Source organism: Perna viridis, chromosome 1, assembly GCF_037379345.1.
Source record: "Perna viridis isolate PV_CMFRI_1.1 ecotype Kerala chromosome 1, ASM3737934v1, whole genome shotgun sequence".
In the NCBI taxonomy this organism is placed as follows: domain Eukaryota; kingdom Metazoa; phylum Mollusca; class Bivalvia; order Mytilida; family Mytilidae; genus Perna; species Perna viridis.
The window spans coordinates 46,013,460-46,032,730 of record NC_142445.1 but is presented as its reverse complement, the minus strand read 5'-3'; the positions used below and the strand labels follow the sequence as shown (position 1 = coordinate 46,032,730).

At 32.7% G+C, this 19,271-nt stretch overlaps 1 protein-coding gene across 1 annotated transcript; it reads left to right on the top strand.

Annotated features, from left to right (window-relative positions):
• The first annotated feature begins 9,123 nt into the window (after window positions 1-9,123).
• On the top strand, window positions 9,124-16,209 carry LOC148629006 (ceramide kinase-like). The gene is made up of 8 exons (XM_088542277.1): window positions 9,124-9,282; window positions 9,440-9,610; window positions 9,749-9,871; window positions 10,043-10,106; window positions 13,127-13,494; window positions 14,307-14,516; window positions 14,759-14,943; window positions 15,693-16,209. The coding sequence occupies exons 1-8, from the start codon at window positions 9,180-9,182 to the stop codon at window positions 15,909-15,911; spliced, it is 1,443 nt and encodes a 480-aa protein (XP_088398403.1). The 5' UTR covers window positions 9,124-9,179; the 3' UTR covers window positions 15,912-16,209.
• The last annotated feature ends 3,062 nt before the right edge of the window (window positions 16,210-19,271 follow it).

The window sequence follows — 19,271 nt, the reverse complement described above, 5'->3', positions numbered from 1 at the left end:
AATTGTTACGGTTGATCTTTTTTACTTAAATAAAATTCAAAATTACTCACGAGATACACTTATAGTTATTCCGCAATCGTTGTTCAAAGCAATACTTCGTTCACAAAAATAAGCATTGAATTTTAAAGCAAACAAACAATTAGAAGCAACAGTAACATGCAAAAAAATCAACCTCGACGTTTGACGTTAAGAAAGGGTTTCAATCAAATCATTAATTATTGACCATTGATTTAACAATGTTAACAATTTCAAATCGAAAGTTCAATAAAAAAAGAAAAAAGGGCGAATGTTCATTTTCTTGTATGTTAAGCGTCGATTGTCCGCATAACGTAAGAGAGAGTTCTTTTTTAATTAGTGGATTAATATGAGCATATCAATTCATAAAAGTCTATCAAACATATTAAATTTCTTGGTTAGACCTGACCTCGGAAACAACGAAAATAAATACCCTAGCTAGATAAATTCTTACAGAATAAAAAGTTGGACTTAAGTAAAACAACGATCTATCACCAGACAAGATAAAACTTTCTATAAGGCACAAATAAACAAAACAATGGATACAAAATCCTTTTTTTTAAATTTCAGTAAAGTGGAGAAACTATTGAACATGCGTTTCTGATTTTAAAACTGAATATTCAACGTCTCATTCATAACAGATTTCTTTGATGCTTAATCAATCTTCTGTCAAACTATACGAAATATCGTGAATTCAACTAACTGAGATTATAAATTTGTAAGTTGTCTTCAATTTTGAAACGAATGAAACTTTTAAATATGCCAATGAGTGCCAAGGCTACATCAGTTTTCAAAGACCCCGATGTAGCAAAAAGATTGTCTACTATGAGGCTGACTTTATAGCTGATCTGATCCGAAATAAAGAATATCGTTTATCCAGGTCCTTTAATCTCAGTTTCTGCTGTGTAGATTTCGGGGATTTGATACATCGCATCTACCCAAAAGAACTTGAGATAAAGGATACTACAGACACTGTGAAGTCAGCCTCATATCTTGACCTATACTGAGAAATCGATGGAAAAGGAAAACTATTGACCAAACTCTAGGACATACGTGAAGACTTTTCATTCAGAATTGTCAACTTTTCTTTCATCTGTGGCAACATCCCTTCAGCACTTGCGTATGGTGTGTTCATATCACAACTCATACGTTATGCCAGAGCTTGCCGAAACTACACAAACTTTTTGTATCGTACTAGAGTTCTAACAAATAGCCTTCTGGGACAGGGTTATGTCGCTACAAGATTGAAGTCATTATTACAGAAGTTTTATGGTCGTCATCATGAACTCGTGGATCGTTATGGTGTATCCATCTGCACCATGAAAACTGATTTATTCAAAGGGTCGTAGTTTTCCTTTCCTCGTTTGTCTACCCCGGACTTGACTTTTTATGAGCAACTCGGTGGGTGTTTCTAGAAAAACAGAGGACGCTTACCCTACCGGTGCCCCTGGTTTATGCTCCCAGTTTTTAGTGGAGTCCGAGTTGCTCATTTACTTTTGTTACTTTGTATGTATGATTTTAGTTACTTTATGTTCTTTTTGTGTAAGTCTGTTTTTCATGTCTGGTCTTTGTCCCTGGATTACATTCTTTCGATTACCGCTATAACCTTGGTTCCATTGATTACCGTTACAAAGGAAGCATGTCTTCATGGGTTGGCAATGCGTGGTAAATGTTGTCATTCCTATGAGTCTGATAAGTGCGCGTTTTTTTATATTGCTTTTCTTTTCTACTTGCAAAAAGAGAGTTACTTTTTAATGGTGCATGCTGAACAAATATTAGCTATATTGCATGAAAGCTACGATTCAATTAATTAGGTAAATAATGTTTGTGTGTTTTGTTAAAACAATATTGAGATGTTGCGTGCGAGGTGGGATTCAGATATGAATATTTTAATTCGTCCCAAGACCGCACATTTTACTCTGTAATTTAAATTCCTAGGCTTTGTCAGGAACTCCTGTTAATATGTTTTGTATCATAAATAAACATTCTAAGGAATATTTGCAATCTCAAGTAACGCTTTGTCATGTCTGCATTTTACAGTATCACTGAGTTATGTCAAAAATTTCTTTTGGTCAAGTCTACAATCTCCAGTAACACTAAGTTTTGCCTACAGCTTCCTACTCAAGTGGAGCTTAAAATCTCTGGTTTCATTTGTAAGTCTGCACTCTCCATTATTACTGAGTCATGTCATTAATATGTTTTTATCTTTTTACGCTTTGCGTTGTTGTTTTATTGATTGGTTAGAAAACTATTACTTTATCCTTTAAATTTGTTCTTTTAACGTATTTGTGGAAAAAAAGTTCAATTTACGATTCAACATCAGACAAAATAAACCATGCTTTAAACCACTATATATATGAAATATTTTACTTTTGTTAAAATAGATAGAAAAAAGGAATTATAAATTTTAAGATTCCTTATCTGCTGGTTCATGTTCTCATTAATTATTCAGCTCATTGTTTTACTTGTCCTATAAGAAAATCGACACTTATGACGAAGCTTGCATCTTATTGTCAAAAACAAAAACGATTCTGCATTTGCTACAAAAAAAGAGGGAACAAAATGAAAATTAATACTCAATCCTGTTTTAACGACGGAATGTCCCGTTATTCACATTCTCGATAAGAAAACTTGCGAATGTTATGTAGTAAACTAATCATAATTCTAATATATTGAGGTTTTATCTCACATTCCAACGTTTTGCCAGAAAGCGTTGCCAGTAGACCAATTTTCTGGATATGGTTGAGTGGCGAACACGAAATGTTTTTAGACAGGTATAAAATTATAAAATTCTACGGTCGTCATCATAATAACCTGATTTATCGCAAATGTGTTTTCAGTATTCTTTGTGTTTGGTACTAATACTATTATTGAAAGGATACTTGTGTACAACATACCAAACTTTGCCATATAGATATGAGTATTTTTTGTATTTTCAACACGCAAACATCCAAAATCTGACAAAGGTATGTTCATTCAAATTGACTGTAAATAATTGGGCAACATGACGTGTGTTTACAAAAAGCAGGACTTTTTAAGGTTTGTTCCCTGTTGAATGTTTGCGGGTGTATTAAGCAACATATTTCTTGACAATATTGAATTCTTTCATTTTATTTAAACGCCAGCTTTTTAAATAATTTGCTGAAAAATACTTTATGTGTTATTTTTTTTCCATTTAAGTTAGGAATATTGGCAAAAACACCGAAGCGTTAACAATTAGATTCTAGTACGTCAATATCAAAATACATAACCATAATGTGAAAACAGAAAAAAAGACGATCTTCATACACAATGTACAAAACCGAATAAAAGTGTCACATAAAAACGCAACTCAAAGACTAAACCCCCCCCCCCCCCCCAAAAAAAAAAAAAAAAAAAAAGAAAGAAAAAAGGTGCTTCGGAAGAAACAATATATAACAACAATGAAAATACTCAATTTAAATGTACAATGACCATGGCGGGTCTTTTATCAAAAACAAATTTGTTTCTTGAAATATCATCTTTAAGTATATTCGAGTTAAATATATACTTTGCAAGGGAAAACCTGAAATATTTTCCTGGCAGTGCCTGTTATATATAGTTCAGCATCAAATAACATTCGTCCTTTGAAATTTTAGTATTTGATGGTTACGATACAATTATAGATGTAACTGATTTAGATGAATAACATGTTTCACTGTCTAATTTGTATGTAAGGAAAAGGCAATAAGTTGTATCTAAAAGCTAAGTGATGCATAAAATGAATATATTTTAACTTACTGACACAGATTCGATAGAAAGAAGCTATATAAAATAACGCAGACTTTAATTTCTATAACAAACGTTCAAATCAGATAATTTGTTTATTAAATGTCACAGACTGACTATGCATGATTGAATTTAGTTGTCAAAAAAAAAAAATACTTACAAGGAAAAAAACGTCCATACATACTTTTATACCCATAGTTTGAATCACAGAAACATCTTCATTTTTTAAACTTAAATTTCATATTCAAGTAATTGGATATATCTCATATTTTATTAATGCAAATATCACAGGAGGCGAACCGTGTTATCGACCCGAATTAATTATGGCCTCCTTCAAACCCAAACAGCATACTCTATAACATTTACATAAAAAAACATGTTTACAATTAAGATTCAAAACTAATGAAATAAGGAAAGAGTGATTGTTCGAACTGTAGAAGAGCCTTCAAACAAGGACACAATTCTATACCGATTTTGACGTTCGATGCTCTAGATCTTCCTCTCAGAAAATGTAAGAATCAGAGTTAATGTGACGTTATACCATTATCACACGATATTTTAGTTAAATTATGCCAAAAGATTCCGAAACAGCTTTTTTGCAGCGGTCACAGGAAAACGAACGTCAACCGATTAAAATTGTCAAGCTTAGGACACTGGATAATGGAACTATTCTCCTTTCATGGGAATCATTCCCCCAGTGCACCATTACCATACCTAAAAGTACTCGTCGACTAACTGACTCAAACAATCACCAAAAAAAAAGACACCGTAACATCTTATTCAATGAAAAATCATTAGTAATGCAAAATGGTAAAAGATAAACTATAATAAAAGAAATATTGGAATAATATGTTTTTTATTGTAAATGTAAGTTCGTAAGAAACAATATTGGTAATATAAGACACACAGAGAGAATCATCAAATACATGGAAGAACTGCCCCTAGCAGTAAAATGAAATCTAAGTGCGAGCAGAAGAACGATGGGACAGATGAAAGAATAAATCATAATACTCCGATATCTCAAAACCTGATAATTTAGAGGGCAAAAGGCAACTCACTTCTATATCCAATTTTATGGTATTGTGTTCATAAATTGTAATTGATATACTGAGAACAAGTAACACTTTCATATCTGAAAATTTTTCATTGGTGAGAATAAAGCTAAAAATGGTCTTTCGCGAATGTTATCTGTTGAAAGGTTAATAATATAATACAAAAACGGGCAAGGACGTTTGCTTTGAATGATGTATTTTTTATAACTTATTTGAAGGATTAATGAACATGTTTAAATACTGCAGGTTTTAAATTGGTTTACTTCCTTCAAATTTACTCGTCACACGAACATAAAGAAATAATTTCGGTGAACATTTTTGTTTCTTCCTAGACTAAACATAAACTGTATTTCTTAAATAATTGACAATGTCAAGGTTAGATACCATACTATTAAAAAAATACATATTATGAAGTTAGTAATTACTTACTTAAAATACATGCGAGGGGAACACCTAATCTTTTACCAGTTGAGATAATTTAAAAGATTTTTGTGATATTATTAATTTCTTTAAGGTAGATAGAACTTAATATCTCTCTCCTCGGGTACTACTTTAAAAGAGAGCCTCGTTCTTGTTCTTGTGTTCGGATCAATTATGCTGCTTCCATTACTACTTTTTGTATATTCAAATCTACAATGTATAAGTGGACACATTATATACATTCATACGTTTTATAATGTTCCTACTAAATGATTTGCAAGTTTCTAAAGAATGTTTTCAATTTTACATTTTGTTTATCATTATTTTACAATTATGCACAGTGCACTACATATGTCATGACTTCATTATTTAAATGATAAACAATACACCATTTTGTACGTAACACGTTGCACGATGATACACATGTTCGCTGGGACCGTTAATTATAAGCCACATTTTGGACTGTACTCCAAGGATCACTTACATACCGATCCCGAATTATTCGCAAATTATATAGTATGTATATGATCCTATGTAAACCCTTGACCCAATCCTCTGACGTAAACACCATGGCCTTTACTCATTAATGATAAAATGATGTATGTGACATTAAAGACCACTTATTATGTCAAAATACTCATTTAAATTTGATACTTGTCAGAAATGTTACGCTACAATTACACCACAATTTTGCAAAAGAAAATATGTTTTAAATCAGATGGTAAGACGCGTAAACCAATATATATTCTAGTCATTAACCGAAAAGTCAATGACCTTTATCACGAATTGTTAAACTAGGAATTCCATGTGAAGGTCATGCATACTTATTACTGGGTCAGTTGCTCTTACAATAAAATAGGTTAATTGTGTCCGAAAATGTTGTTGTTTTGAAAGTTTTAATAATAGTGGTTACAGGGAAATACCTTTCCACAGACAACATCATAACATTCCGCTTTTATTTATAGAACGCAAATGTGTGTAATCAACAACGTGTTGAAATCCACACCGGCGTGATCAACATAAGCATGTAAACTATTTCTTGTTCCCTCAAAGTATATTGTAAAGCAAGAACTGTCTTTGGCTGATTTTTTACGTGAAAATTAAAATAATTTGAAAAAAAAGTTTAACGCTGACTGATAACATTAAAATAATGTTGACATAGTGTTTTCATAATATTTTGTATGTATGATTTTAGTTACTTTATGTTATTTGTTGTGTATGTATGTTTTCCATGTCTGGTCTTTGTCCCTGGATCACATTCTTTTGATTATCGCTATAACTTGGTTCCCTTGATTACTCTTTTAAAGTTTTGAATTTGAAACATTCTCTTTTTCTTATTGTAATTCAACATATAAACCAAAGTACTATAACCTATTTTTATTTCTCGATATCGACAATAGAATTCGTAAGATATCCAGTGGTTTTATTCTTACGATCTGAAAAGAAGTAATTTAATTAATGTCTAAATATTGCTGTGTTGTACAGTACCTAAGGATTATCATTAAAAGTACTGTGTGTTCTATGACAAAGGTTGAATAAAGTGTAAAGTTACTAATGAAAAAGTAAAGTCAAGGCTAGTTGTTCATCTTTATTAAATATGGGTTCGTGGAAATTCGTGCTTTAAGTATTCCAACAAATTTCATTGCATTATATAACTTAATTAGATATAACAATTAAGTTAATATCATACAAACTGAACGCAGTAGTGCAGAAGTTGGCATGAATTCAAATGTAAAGTAAACTTATATCAAAGAAACATTTGATTTAACTAGAATAGAGATAACAGACTGCGTAGGAGTTCAAACGATTAAATGAGGAGGAGATCGATTTTAAAGGGTATTTTTTGATAAATTATGAATTTATCACTTCAGTTTAGTTATTTATAGATATGGTATTAAACACGCGAAAGACTTTTTATCTGCCTTTTAAAAATATTCCCCCTGCTTTTTTCTATATATTTCTGCTTGAATCTGACAAAACAAATCAAAAAATACTTTATGATAATATTTTAAAGTATAGGCGTCATAATTTGGCCGAGTTTAACCATTGACTATGCATACACATAGAATCGTTTTAAATGTACTTTTAGTGTTGCACGTGACAAAATTTTTTTCGTGATTTCTGAATCTCCATGTACAAGTGTAAACAAAAGTAACGAGGACAGAATGATGGATATAAGAAACACATAAAAACAACTCTTAGGTTTATGATTATAAGAAATAATTGACCAATTAAGTAAGAATCATTTAGCGAAATTTCATTTTTTTTTAGGTTTTCACCTGATGTATAATTTGTCATTATTCCATTTGACTTTTATCAAGATCGCCACTTCCAAGCATCATCCCTAGACAGGGCAATTAAGTACAGTCGAAATTGATGTTTGCCCTTTAGTAACAAGAACCACTTTGATATGATTCAGTTAAAACGACAGTACACGATAGGATCTCTTGTTATAATCTCGATCAACTGATAGGATTTCAACAAGGTAAAAGTACTTTTAAATGTGTTTGGTAAATGTCAAAATGTTGAAATTAATCTAATCGTAGGCTAACATACTTTGTAGTAATACATTTTCATCATTTGTCGGTGATGGTTTTGAACGGACTGAGTTTTTTCTAATCTTATAATAAACGGATCGGAAAGGCGAACGGTATCTCCTTATGTTCGAAAAGAAAAAAACTTTGTAATCACTGGACCGCCCTTTCCTAGGCTATTTGGTGTCCTTTTACGGAATTTTAGTATCGACCAGCGCTTATGATATTAGAGACAGGTAAAATGTAAGTTATCACTGAAAGGAAGACATACTCAGCAACAATATGCCATCTATGTAGCTCCAAATGAAAGGACCTTGCTAATATGTTTATTACTTCATCGACATAAAGTCTGCTATTACCAAAGTTAGATGTTTAAGAGTTGGAACACTGGCCTCTGAGAAGAGGACACATCTTGCTTCGAATAAAATGCTGCTCTTATACTGAAAACATGTACAGTGTAATATTTTCTTTTAAATGTGAAAAAGGAAAAAAAAAATGCTTGAAAATATATATTCTTACTAAATAAAAAAGCTCTTCCTCATTCTAAAACCATTTTTCAAAGTATCAAATGTCCATTTATAAAAACTGCATTTCATGTCTTCGTAGTTACATGTAGAAGTACGCTTATATTTAAGTGTTCAGGATAATTGGAAAGCTTTTACATACTTCAGTTCTGAAAAAGCTTAAGTGTTAAAATTATTGCAAGATTAGAGTGTTTCAAAGAATTAATCATTCAAGTAGAAGTTGCCTTGAGTTGCCACGTCTTTAGATAGAATGTAGATTCACTTGACCATGCGATTACCTTTCATAAATATTTTTTTTCGCGTGTGGCTCTAGAAAGTATGAAAACACAAACTTTAATGAACAATTGACTAACTGACAAATGCCAGGGTACAAAAATTATTTCGTCGGGCGTAAAAAAACAAATATAAATATACTATTTCATGTAATCGTAAAAATGAATTATTTCTAATGTAGGTTTTAGAATTAGGTTTTTAAAATAAAAAATGATGAAACTATGTTAGAAAAAGATTTAAAAAAAAAATTATGACTACATTTTGTGTTATAGTTTGTTCTTTAATGATGACACTTAGTACCGTCAAGCTCAAATAAATAGGTTGTATACAAACGTTTGCTATATGGATATTCAGTCCAATCTCCGAAGAAATAGTGTAGTAAGTAAGACAAGAAAACGAAAACATAAACAGACACAGCAAATAATTAAAATAAACTACAATTAACATGTAGCTACTAATAACTAGATACTAACTCTCGTTCAAAAGATGGACGTACACACCTTCCAAACCACGTAAAGTGAACATACGTTCAAACTAGATTTAAAGATACCTATTTTTAGAAAACTTTATGTATATATTTCAACATAACGTGGTAAAATTGAACAACGATAAGAATGTATTTTTTGAATGGACAAAGAGTAATAGTGACCTGTGCATCTGACTGTATAAATATTTTATCTGATGCGGGAGTTAACGATACAAGTCTTATTAATCAAAGTAAGATTTAGTCAGACAAACATGAAATAAGGCTAATTAGACATGAAAATAAAAATGGATTCTGAAAAAAATATTTTTCATTTTCGCCATCTGATATTCTTACATGTATTTGTGTTATTAAAGCTAATCATTTTAGTGCTGTTTTTGATATTCATAGAAACCATTGCACTGAGAGAAGTACTGAGGGTGTCTGTCGATGAATGTACATTGACGATACAAAATGTGATTCATGAAAATAAAAGGAAATTGAAGATAAGATCTCTTACTCTATCGGGATGTTCTGAAGATATTGTTACTCTGGAAAAAGCAATATCTGCACACATATCCGGTATGTATTAATTCACTTTGTAGTATTTTTATATTCATTTCGATCAAACAGAAATACATAGATTTCATTCGCGGTTAGTTTAACCAATATCAGTATGGCAATGAACATTTTGGCAATTTTACGAATCATTTTTTGTAGATCGTCCTAAAAGACTCTTGGTGATTGTAAACCCAAATAGTGGTAAAAGTAAGGCGCTTAAAATTTATGAAAAGTATGCAGCTCCTTTATTTAAAGACTGTGATATCAACGCTGATGTGTGGGGTAAGTTCTACCACTATTCATAGCCATATTTTATCATAAGTATAAGGTCGACTGATATAAATCACTTAAATCGATACACACCAAAATGTAATTACCTTTGTTTATATTTCAAATATGTACGGAATTCGAAAACATTAGCAGAGTCTTGCATTTTCATGCCTCTCCTTGCAGTGACTCAGAAGCCTAAAGAACCTACAGAGATACTAAATAACTACGACCTATTTCATGTGAATGGGTAGGTATAGCAATTTGGTCTTAATAAACACCTTTGGTATATGAGTAATTCACATGTATATCATGCAACAAACGCGTACACTTCAGACTTACTGATTGCTTTTATCTGGTTTATATAAATACAGAGTTTTATATTCCGTGAAGGACAAAAAACGGAATTGAAAATCTTAACAATAATTCTTATAACCGACCCTTACTTCTCCAGTTCCCTTACAAAGAAAACCACGATGACTTAAGTTGCAAATCAACAAACTTAATATATGAATTAGAATGCAACTTATGTGGTTTAATATATGTCGGAGAAACGCAAGAACGATTAAATAAAAGAATGTGCGGCCATCGTTCGGGAATTAACACCACCAAATTCCCGACAATTTATCAACACTTTAATCAACAAGATCATTCAATCCTCTCCATGAAAGTTCGTATTTTAGAAAAAAATTTACCATCCTACGAACAGTCCCGCTCTAAGTAAAAACTATCGTAGGCAAAAAGAGGAGTACTGGATACGCAGACTAGGTACTGCAATACCTTACGGATGCAATGACAACATCAAAAGTATAGGAAACCTTCCAAGCCAATATAACAATAACATAAATGTGATGAATTTATTTGACAAAAATCCAAGACGGGAAAGGAGTCCTGGCCATCATCACATTAAAACCAAACTTTATTCTATACTTCTCACTCTACTACACTCCCTTTACAAAACAAGTCTTGACACTCCTGTTTCTGACCCCACCTCATCATTATACAGACTTGTTGCCATCATTTTGGATATTTGTTTCCACAGACTCTTTAAACCAGTTTGCGTGAAAAGTCAAGATGAAGAAAAACGATCATTTCTTCCACTACCGTTTGTCAACAAAGGTATAGATGCAATTAATTTGGCTAACATACTCCATCACAAAAACGTTACCAACAAAAATTCCCCATATTTCAAAGACAAATCCATACCAATTATTTCATATTCCTATACTTCACCCATCGCATCCAAAATTTTCAATTATAAAAGGCTATTGCAGAACCTCGAGATTGAGGACTTCAAGGCTAAACCACCTGACTGTTCTTGCAAAACATCTCCATTCAAATATGGTCCTTCTGGTCACGTCGTTACGGGAGATTTAACCATTATCGAAAACGAATCTCTGCGTAATATCCTTTCTAAATGTCCCAAGTACCGTGAACCACGCTCCATTAATTGGAATTATAACTTTAAAGTTCTTATGGATGCCGTCGAGGACTATGCAAGAAAATGGATAAAACGAGAACAAGAAGACAGTGATTCTCTGTCAGAGTGGTTAAAGGCCGTGAGGTCTTTAATTTTGAAACGAATGAAAGTTTTAAGTAGGTCAATGAGTGCCAAGGCTACGTAAGTTTTCAAAGACCCCGATGTAGCAAAAACATTATCTACTATACATGACAAATATGTTGTCGTACCAGCAGACAAAGCCCAAAACAACATTGATTTTGTCTGCAAAACGTTTTATATCCAATGTTTATCATCAGAGGTAGACGTAGAAAATAATAGCAGTGATAAGACATACACTGCTACCACTCTCTCCAAAGACGAGATTGTGGAAAACCATAAATCTGTGCTATCCTGTTTTGGTCTCTCTATCAAGGACGATGATTGTGATTTACCGTTTATGTACTGGATTCCTAAACGTCACAAAAATCCATACAAACAACGTTTCATAACTGGATCTGCAAAATGTACCACCAAACCTCTTTCAAAACTTTTAACTTCTATACTCACAACTGTCAAAGAGATTCTACATCTTACCACAACACTTGTTACTCCCGTAGTGGTATTAATTCAATGTGGATCCTGAAAAATTCGAAAGATCTTGTGGAGACAATCAGTTCAAGACTATTATCTGAATATAATAGCATTAAAACCTATGATTTTTCAACACTGTATACTTCTATTCTCCATACTCAGTTAAAATCCCGACTTAAAAACATTATACATCGTTATTTTTTTCAAAAAAAGATGGTACACCTAGATACAAATATATAGTTCTTGGTAGAGATTCCTCATACTTTGTAAGAAGTAATTCCAAATCATCTTCCAAATATACAGAAAAATTTTAATCGACAACATATTTGTCCAGTGTGGTGGACGTGTTTTTCAACAAACGGTCGGCATTCCAATAGGAAGAAATTGTGCTCCTTTACTTGCTGACCTATTCCTTCACTCTTATGAGGCTGACTTTATAGCTGATCTGATCAGAAAGAAAGAATATCGTTTGGCTAGATCCTTTAATCTCAGTTTCCGCTATATAGATGACGTATTATCTTTAAACAATCCTAATTTTGGGGATTTGATACATCGCATCTACCCAAAAGAACTTGAGATAAAGGATACTACAGACACTGTGAAGTCAGCCTCATATCTTGACCTACACTTAGAGATCGATGGTAAAGGAAAACTATTGACCAAACTTTACGACAAACGTGAAGACTTTTCATTCAGAATTGTCAACTTTCCTTTCATCTGTGGCAACATCCCTTCGGCTCCTGCGTATGGAGTGTTCATATCACAACTCATACGTTATGCCAGAGCTTGCCGAAGCTATGCAGACTTTTTGTATCGCGCTAGAGCTCTAACAAATAGGCTTCTGGAACAGGGTTATGTTACTACAAGTTTGAAGTCATCACTACAGAAGTTTTATGGTCGTCATCATGAACTCGTGGATCGTTATGATGTATCCATCAGCACCATGAAAACTGATTTATTCAACGGGTCGTAGTTTTCCTTCCCTCGTTTGTCTACCCCGGACTTGACTTTTTATGAGCAACTCTAGAAACGCTTACCCTACCGGTGCACCTGGTCCCTGCTCCCAGTTTTTAGTGGAGTCCGAGTTGCTCATTTACTTTTGATACTTTGTATGTATGATTTTAGTTACTTTATGTCCTTTGTTGTGTATGTCTGTTTTCCATGTCTGGTCTTTGTCCCTGGATTACATCCTTTTGATTACCGCTATAACCTTGGTTCCCTTGATTACTCTTTATAAGGATTGTTGCTGTTGGAGGCGATGGTATTTTCTGTGAGTGCATTAACGGCTTGATAACAAGGATACAGAGAGATCATGGTATTGACCCTAACAATCCTAAAACAGAGATCATACCAGCCTCACTGCCTATTGGCATAATACCTGCTGGTTCTGGGGATATAATTGCACAATATCTTTATGGCACAAGATGTCCAGGTACAGCTGTTCTTCACATTCTGCTTGGGAATCAAGTTTTTTCAAACCTTGTGAGTGTACATGAAGGTGGAAGGTTACTGTCATACTCAGCTCTTGTACTTGGCTTCGGATTGTTTGGGGATATGATGAATGATTGTGAGAGTTTTAGATGGATGGGACCTACAAGATATAATAGTAAGTTTTTTTGTTCTTTAACGTTTAAGTCTAAATTTTCAGTGTAAAATAAAGTGTTTTTGGTGGTAAAGGAAAACTAATAACCAAACATTACGACAAACGTAATGACTTTTCATTCAGAATTGTCAACTTTCCTTTCATCTGTGGCAACATCCCTTCAGCACCTGCGTATGGAGTTTTCCTATCACAACGTTATACCAGAATTTGCCGAAATTACGCAGACTTTTTGTATCACACTAGAACTCTAACAAATAGGCTTCTGGAACAGGATAATGTTGCTACAAGTCATCACTACAGATGTTTTATGGTCGTCATCATGAACTCGTGGATCGTTATGGTGTATCCATCTGCACCATGAAAACTGATTTATTCAACGGGTCATAGTTTTTTATTTCCTCGTTTGTCTTCCCCGGACTAGACTTTTTATGACAACTCGGCGGGTGTTTCTAGAAAAGCAGAGGACGCTTACCTTACCGGTGCATCTGGTCCATGTTCCCAGTTTTTAGTGGAGTCCGAGTTGCTCATTTACTTTTGTTACTTTGTATGTATGATTTTAGTTACTTAATGTTCTTTGTTGTGTATGTCAGTTTTACATGTCTGGTCTTTGTCCCTGGATTTCATTCCTTTGATTACGCTAGAACCTTGGTTCCCTTGATTACTCTTTAATAAGATAACAATACTGAAAGATCTCACGGCGGGAAATCTTTGGGGAATATTTTACTGCAGTGAGAATGAAGTCGAATTTTGTTTTATAGTACAAAGGCATTCTTTGACCGAAAGCGAAGAAAACAGTTTTAATCTTCGTATTTCAGTAGTACCTCTTGTTACCATGCTTAAAAGACGCGAGATTGAAGTAGAGGTTGAATATTTTCCTTTCAAGAAGGAAGAATCACCTAAACGTGCACGATTGTGTGGTTATCATATCTCACTGCCGAATGGGTTCTTGGATACATCAATACTGTCTCAGATTCATAGAGCTAAATCGACTGCGGAAATACCATATGAACACAAGGGAACAGAAGGTATGAAGCTTTCATTCACAAATGTCCAATCAATGATAGATTTCATTATTTATTTAAAAGTAACATCTGTGAACAAAAACATATATACTTGACCGTTCATTAAATTCTGTTTATTTTTGGAGGAAATTGTTGTACTCCATTTAGACATGTGTTTTACCTTCAAGTGTTATAGTTTTCAGACCAATCAGTTTAATAAGGTTATTTATTTTCTTTAAATCAATTTCCTTTCTCTATTACTTTAGAAACACAGTCAGAAGAAGGGCGTGTCTATGCAGTAGATTCCCATGCAATCACAATGAAGGAGAAGTCAGGTCGAATGACTCCTTACTTTGGACAGGATTCACTTATGGTTTATGTTACACACAAATGTTCACTCTCTGATCATATATCACAGCTTACCAAGGTCAAAAATGAAAAACCTGATTGTGTAAGTATACTATAGGATTAAACACTGGTTGTCTAGAATTTATCGATGTGTAAAATTGGACCATTCACTCACAATTCAAATAACAGTCCTAATGACTTTTATGCCAGGTTTGTGAGTTAATGGTTCAATTTTATACATCATAAACAGTGTTTAATCCCTATAGTTCCAAACCGTAACTATCTGAAATATTTTAGTATTTTCTTATATGCTCTAATTCAGTGAAATTGACTTTGCAAATTGTGGCATTCTACCGACAATGTGACATGGTTGTCAATTTCAATATTCAAAAAAATTACGGGCTACTGATATCGATATTCTTTCAAAAATTATTGTTTTGAATAAAATATGTCAAAAATGAATGAAATGAAGTAGATAATACCGTTTTAAGCCTTTCAACGGCTCTATTTTTTTCGAAGCGGTGGTAGCAATGTTGTTTACGATATGTACATGGAATTTAGTATATTGTAATAACTGTTACCGCAGAGGTCGTAAAAGGTGAACAACCAATCATAATACACGAAAAGGGCATTGATTAATTAGATTGGAATCACTAGATTTTAAAATTTATTCAATCATAAGTTTGGCAACAAAACTACCAAAACGTTATTCTTCATCTCCGAAACCATTTTGATACATTACATTTTTAATTATATAACAAAATACCTCAACTAGTAAATAGAATGTGTTGTATTGGTTGTAAATTGTAAATTAGTCACACTAATACATTTTCTTTGTATTTGGATTTGTAGTATGACTTCAAATTTGTCAGTAAACATTCTGTCTCAGGATACAGAGTAAATCTAACCAATTCTACAGTAACAAATAAAGATGGAAAGAAAGTACTTCAAAAACACTATTATATCAATTGTGATGGGGAAGCAATCCGGTTAACAGAACCAAGTTTTGATGTTAAATTGCACCGGAAAGTTATCATGTTTTTCGGAGAGCCATCTGACACATATAGTTGATATTCCATGTTTTTTTATGAAAAAGTTCTGGCGGCAGTTTACTGAGATCAGGATATTAGAAAAAAATTAGGATTGTTATTACCCTATTGGAATATCCATGACTAATTGTATCTTAGTTCCTATTGTTGTACTAACATATCAAGATACATGAATATTAATAAACAACATTTAGTCTTCAGAAACTAATAAAAGATTAAAATTGACGGATCGAAAATACAGTGATAGACAAATTGGACTGATTACGCAAAATGAGAGCTCTTTTTCGTTAGTTTTACAGACAAATAAAGATTAAGCAGAGTCTTTTGTCTTCTTTATCACACATTATTTAGTGATTAGGGAATTAATCCCAGAATCGAGAAATGAAATCAGTACATCATCTAGATAGGGATAGGTCACTTTGAAGGGCCATTTTTTCTATTTTGAAACCTCAGCAATTATACAACCGACCTTATCAGAGTTTAAATGCGAATTGATTGGTGATGATGAAACACTGAACATACTAATTGTGAAAATTGAGGTATATTTAAACTACATTCTTGAGATATGTTACATACAAACCAAATACCGTAAATAAGACAAGATACATATATATAGAGTCGTCACATTCTGAGACGTTTATATATATATAACTCAAAAATGTGACGACTCTATTCGCTACACTGTTCCATCGGATCAAATTGATACAGGGAAGATATGTAAACGTATAGAAAGGTCTGAAAAATTTCCAACGATGTTAGAACTGTTCTGACACGTTTGTATAATATTTATTTGTTGTGACATGCATCATTAATTTGATCCTCTATCCTACATAATAAATAAACTGTATCGTGCTACCATACATCGTGTACCAAGTTACAACTCTAGATTAATCCTACGAGGATTAATGACCCGGTCAGCGAAAGCCATATTTTTATATAGCATAGCTGGCCGAGTGGTCTAGGGCGCTGGACTTTGTGCAGGCGGTGTTGCCATAGATGTCACAGCGGTACGAGTTCGAGTCCCGCGGAGGGAACGATAAAAAATTTGCTTCGCAAGATCGTTGGGAATTTTTCAGACCTATATATATATATACATATATATTGTATCGCCTGAATAGTTTGGTATGTCGTTTTTAAAACCACTTAGATATGGTATAATAGAATGAATGTGAAATGATTTTTTGATCAATATAATATAAAATACAAAGTTAACCTTAATTTAAGTCAAGTTCTAGGGTATTTAATATCATTTGTTTTATTCATGTTAACCTTGAAAAGATAATTCTATTTAAACTACCTATCTGATTCACTCGTTCAAAATACAAATAAATCATGGTTTAAGGTTTAAACACAAAAATGGCGGATTCAAATATGATAAATAATAGGAAACAAGTATAAGAAAACTCATATCAAACAGAAAAGTGACGATTAAAATAACTGGAGCGATAATGTCCATTTCAAACGAGTATGCCGCACAAAATGTAAGTTAAAGACTAGGTGTACAAATTATATTTTTACACAGTATTCCATTATGATACTATGACCGAACCGTCAGCGGAGAAAACCGATCTTTATGGTTTAGTTTGTCTAAATTTCCAATAAAGAATTGAGACAATTTTTTGGTATCTTTATAGTGCAATCCATGTTCAAATTTAAGGAAAACAAAATATTAAACAGTGACCACATTAATACAAACATGTAATAAAAATGAGAAAACCATATGAACCATACACAGTAACATTAAGATACAGAGATAATATATATCACAATGATCGAAGAGATACTCAGACATTTTCTTACTAAGGGAACAGCATATATATATATACGCCATGTCATGAGGTTTAGACGCCTTTACTAGTTTTCTTCTAATTCAGTGTTAAGTTTTAATGACATCGTGTTTCCATTCTTTCTTAAAAAACTACCGCGTGTTATAAAATTGCATTTTTAGGGCATTTTATCTTCGTGTGAATGAAATTCAATATCAATGAAGTCTATAACACACAGAGATATCACCAAGTATTCATTTTAATCATGAAGATATCACGTCTCCCTTTAACTTTCAGAGTGCCTTTGCGTAGTTTTCTCATCAACATTTTTATGAAATGAAAATTTCTAAAGGATGAATAACTGAAAATCTACCGCATACGAATAAACTACTTTATAAAAGAAATTACAATATTCAAATGCCCATTAAAGAATTAATGTGACATCCTCAATTATCGATCTACGACACTCTCGACTGTAGTTATTTTTAAAATGAGATATATTCACGATAATGTTATTTCACAACAGTTGATTCAGGATGGATTTAGACCTGTTTGTTACCTTCCTTTTCACTATTTGTGATAAAAACTCTAATTGTAGCAGTCACATTTTATGAAGACTTATTTTGTTACTCTTTTCAACTTCTCCGTCTTCTTCCTTTTTTTTTACCTCTTCTCCTCTTTCTTCTTAGATCGCTTTGTTTTTTAAACGTCAAATTCGGTTAAAGAGTAATCAAAGGAATCAACGTTATAGCAATAATCAAAAGAATGCAATCCAGAAACAAAGACCAGACATGGAAAACACACAACAAAGAACACGAAGTAACTAAAATCATACACACAAAGTAACAAAAATAAATGAGCAACTCGGACTCTACTAAAAACTGGGAGAATGGACCAGATGCACCGGTAGGGTAAGCGTCCTCTGCTTTTCTAACAGACAAGTCAACAAGTTTAAAGGATGGATAGCTGAAAATTTACTGCAAACGAACAATTTGCTTGTAAATAGAGGTTACCTTATGTCCACATAATAAGTTGACGTGACACGAAAATATCCAGTTACCGATCTACTCCCCCCTCGTCTTTTGATGTAAGATTGTTACTAAAACTTTTTTTAAGATATATTTTTAACGAAGATATCTAACATTAATCGATTTGAGATGAATCCAGACTATTTGTAACTTGTTCCACTCTTTGTGATTTGAGACTAAAACACTTATCTAACATAAAACAAATATCATATAAAAAATCATATAAATGTTGCATATTTGTGTTGTTGTATACATGTTTTAGAGAGTTATCTCTCATCAGCAGTATTAGAAAAAATACTTAGGCAGAATGATTAAGATTTCAAGTTAATTATTTCCAAGAAATAATCAAAACGAAATAAAATAGAAATCAAATTTCCGCACCAATAATTTTACTATGTATGTCAAATGAGCTATATTTATAACACTGTATTCCATACAATAATTGAAGCACCAGTATTTTAGGTGTTTCGAATTTTGTCCAACGGCGTATTTTTGTAAATGATAAACAGAAATATGAAATGCCTCTATCATAAGCGTTATCGAAATATTTTACGTCAAAGAAACTTTTGCATACAATTTTGAGATCGA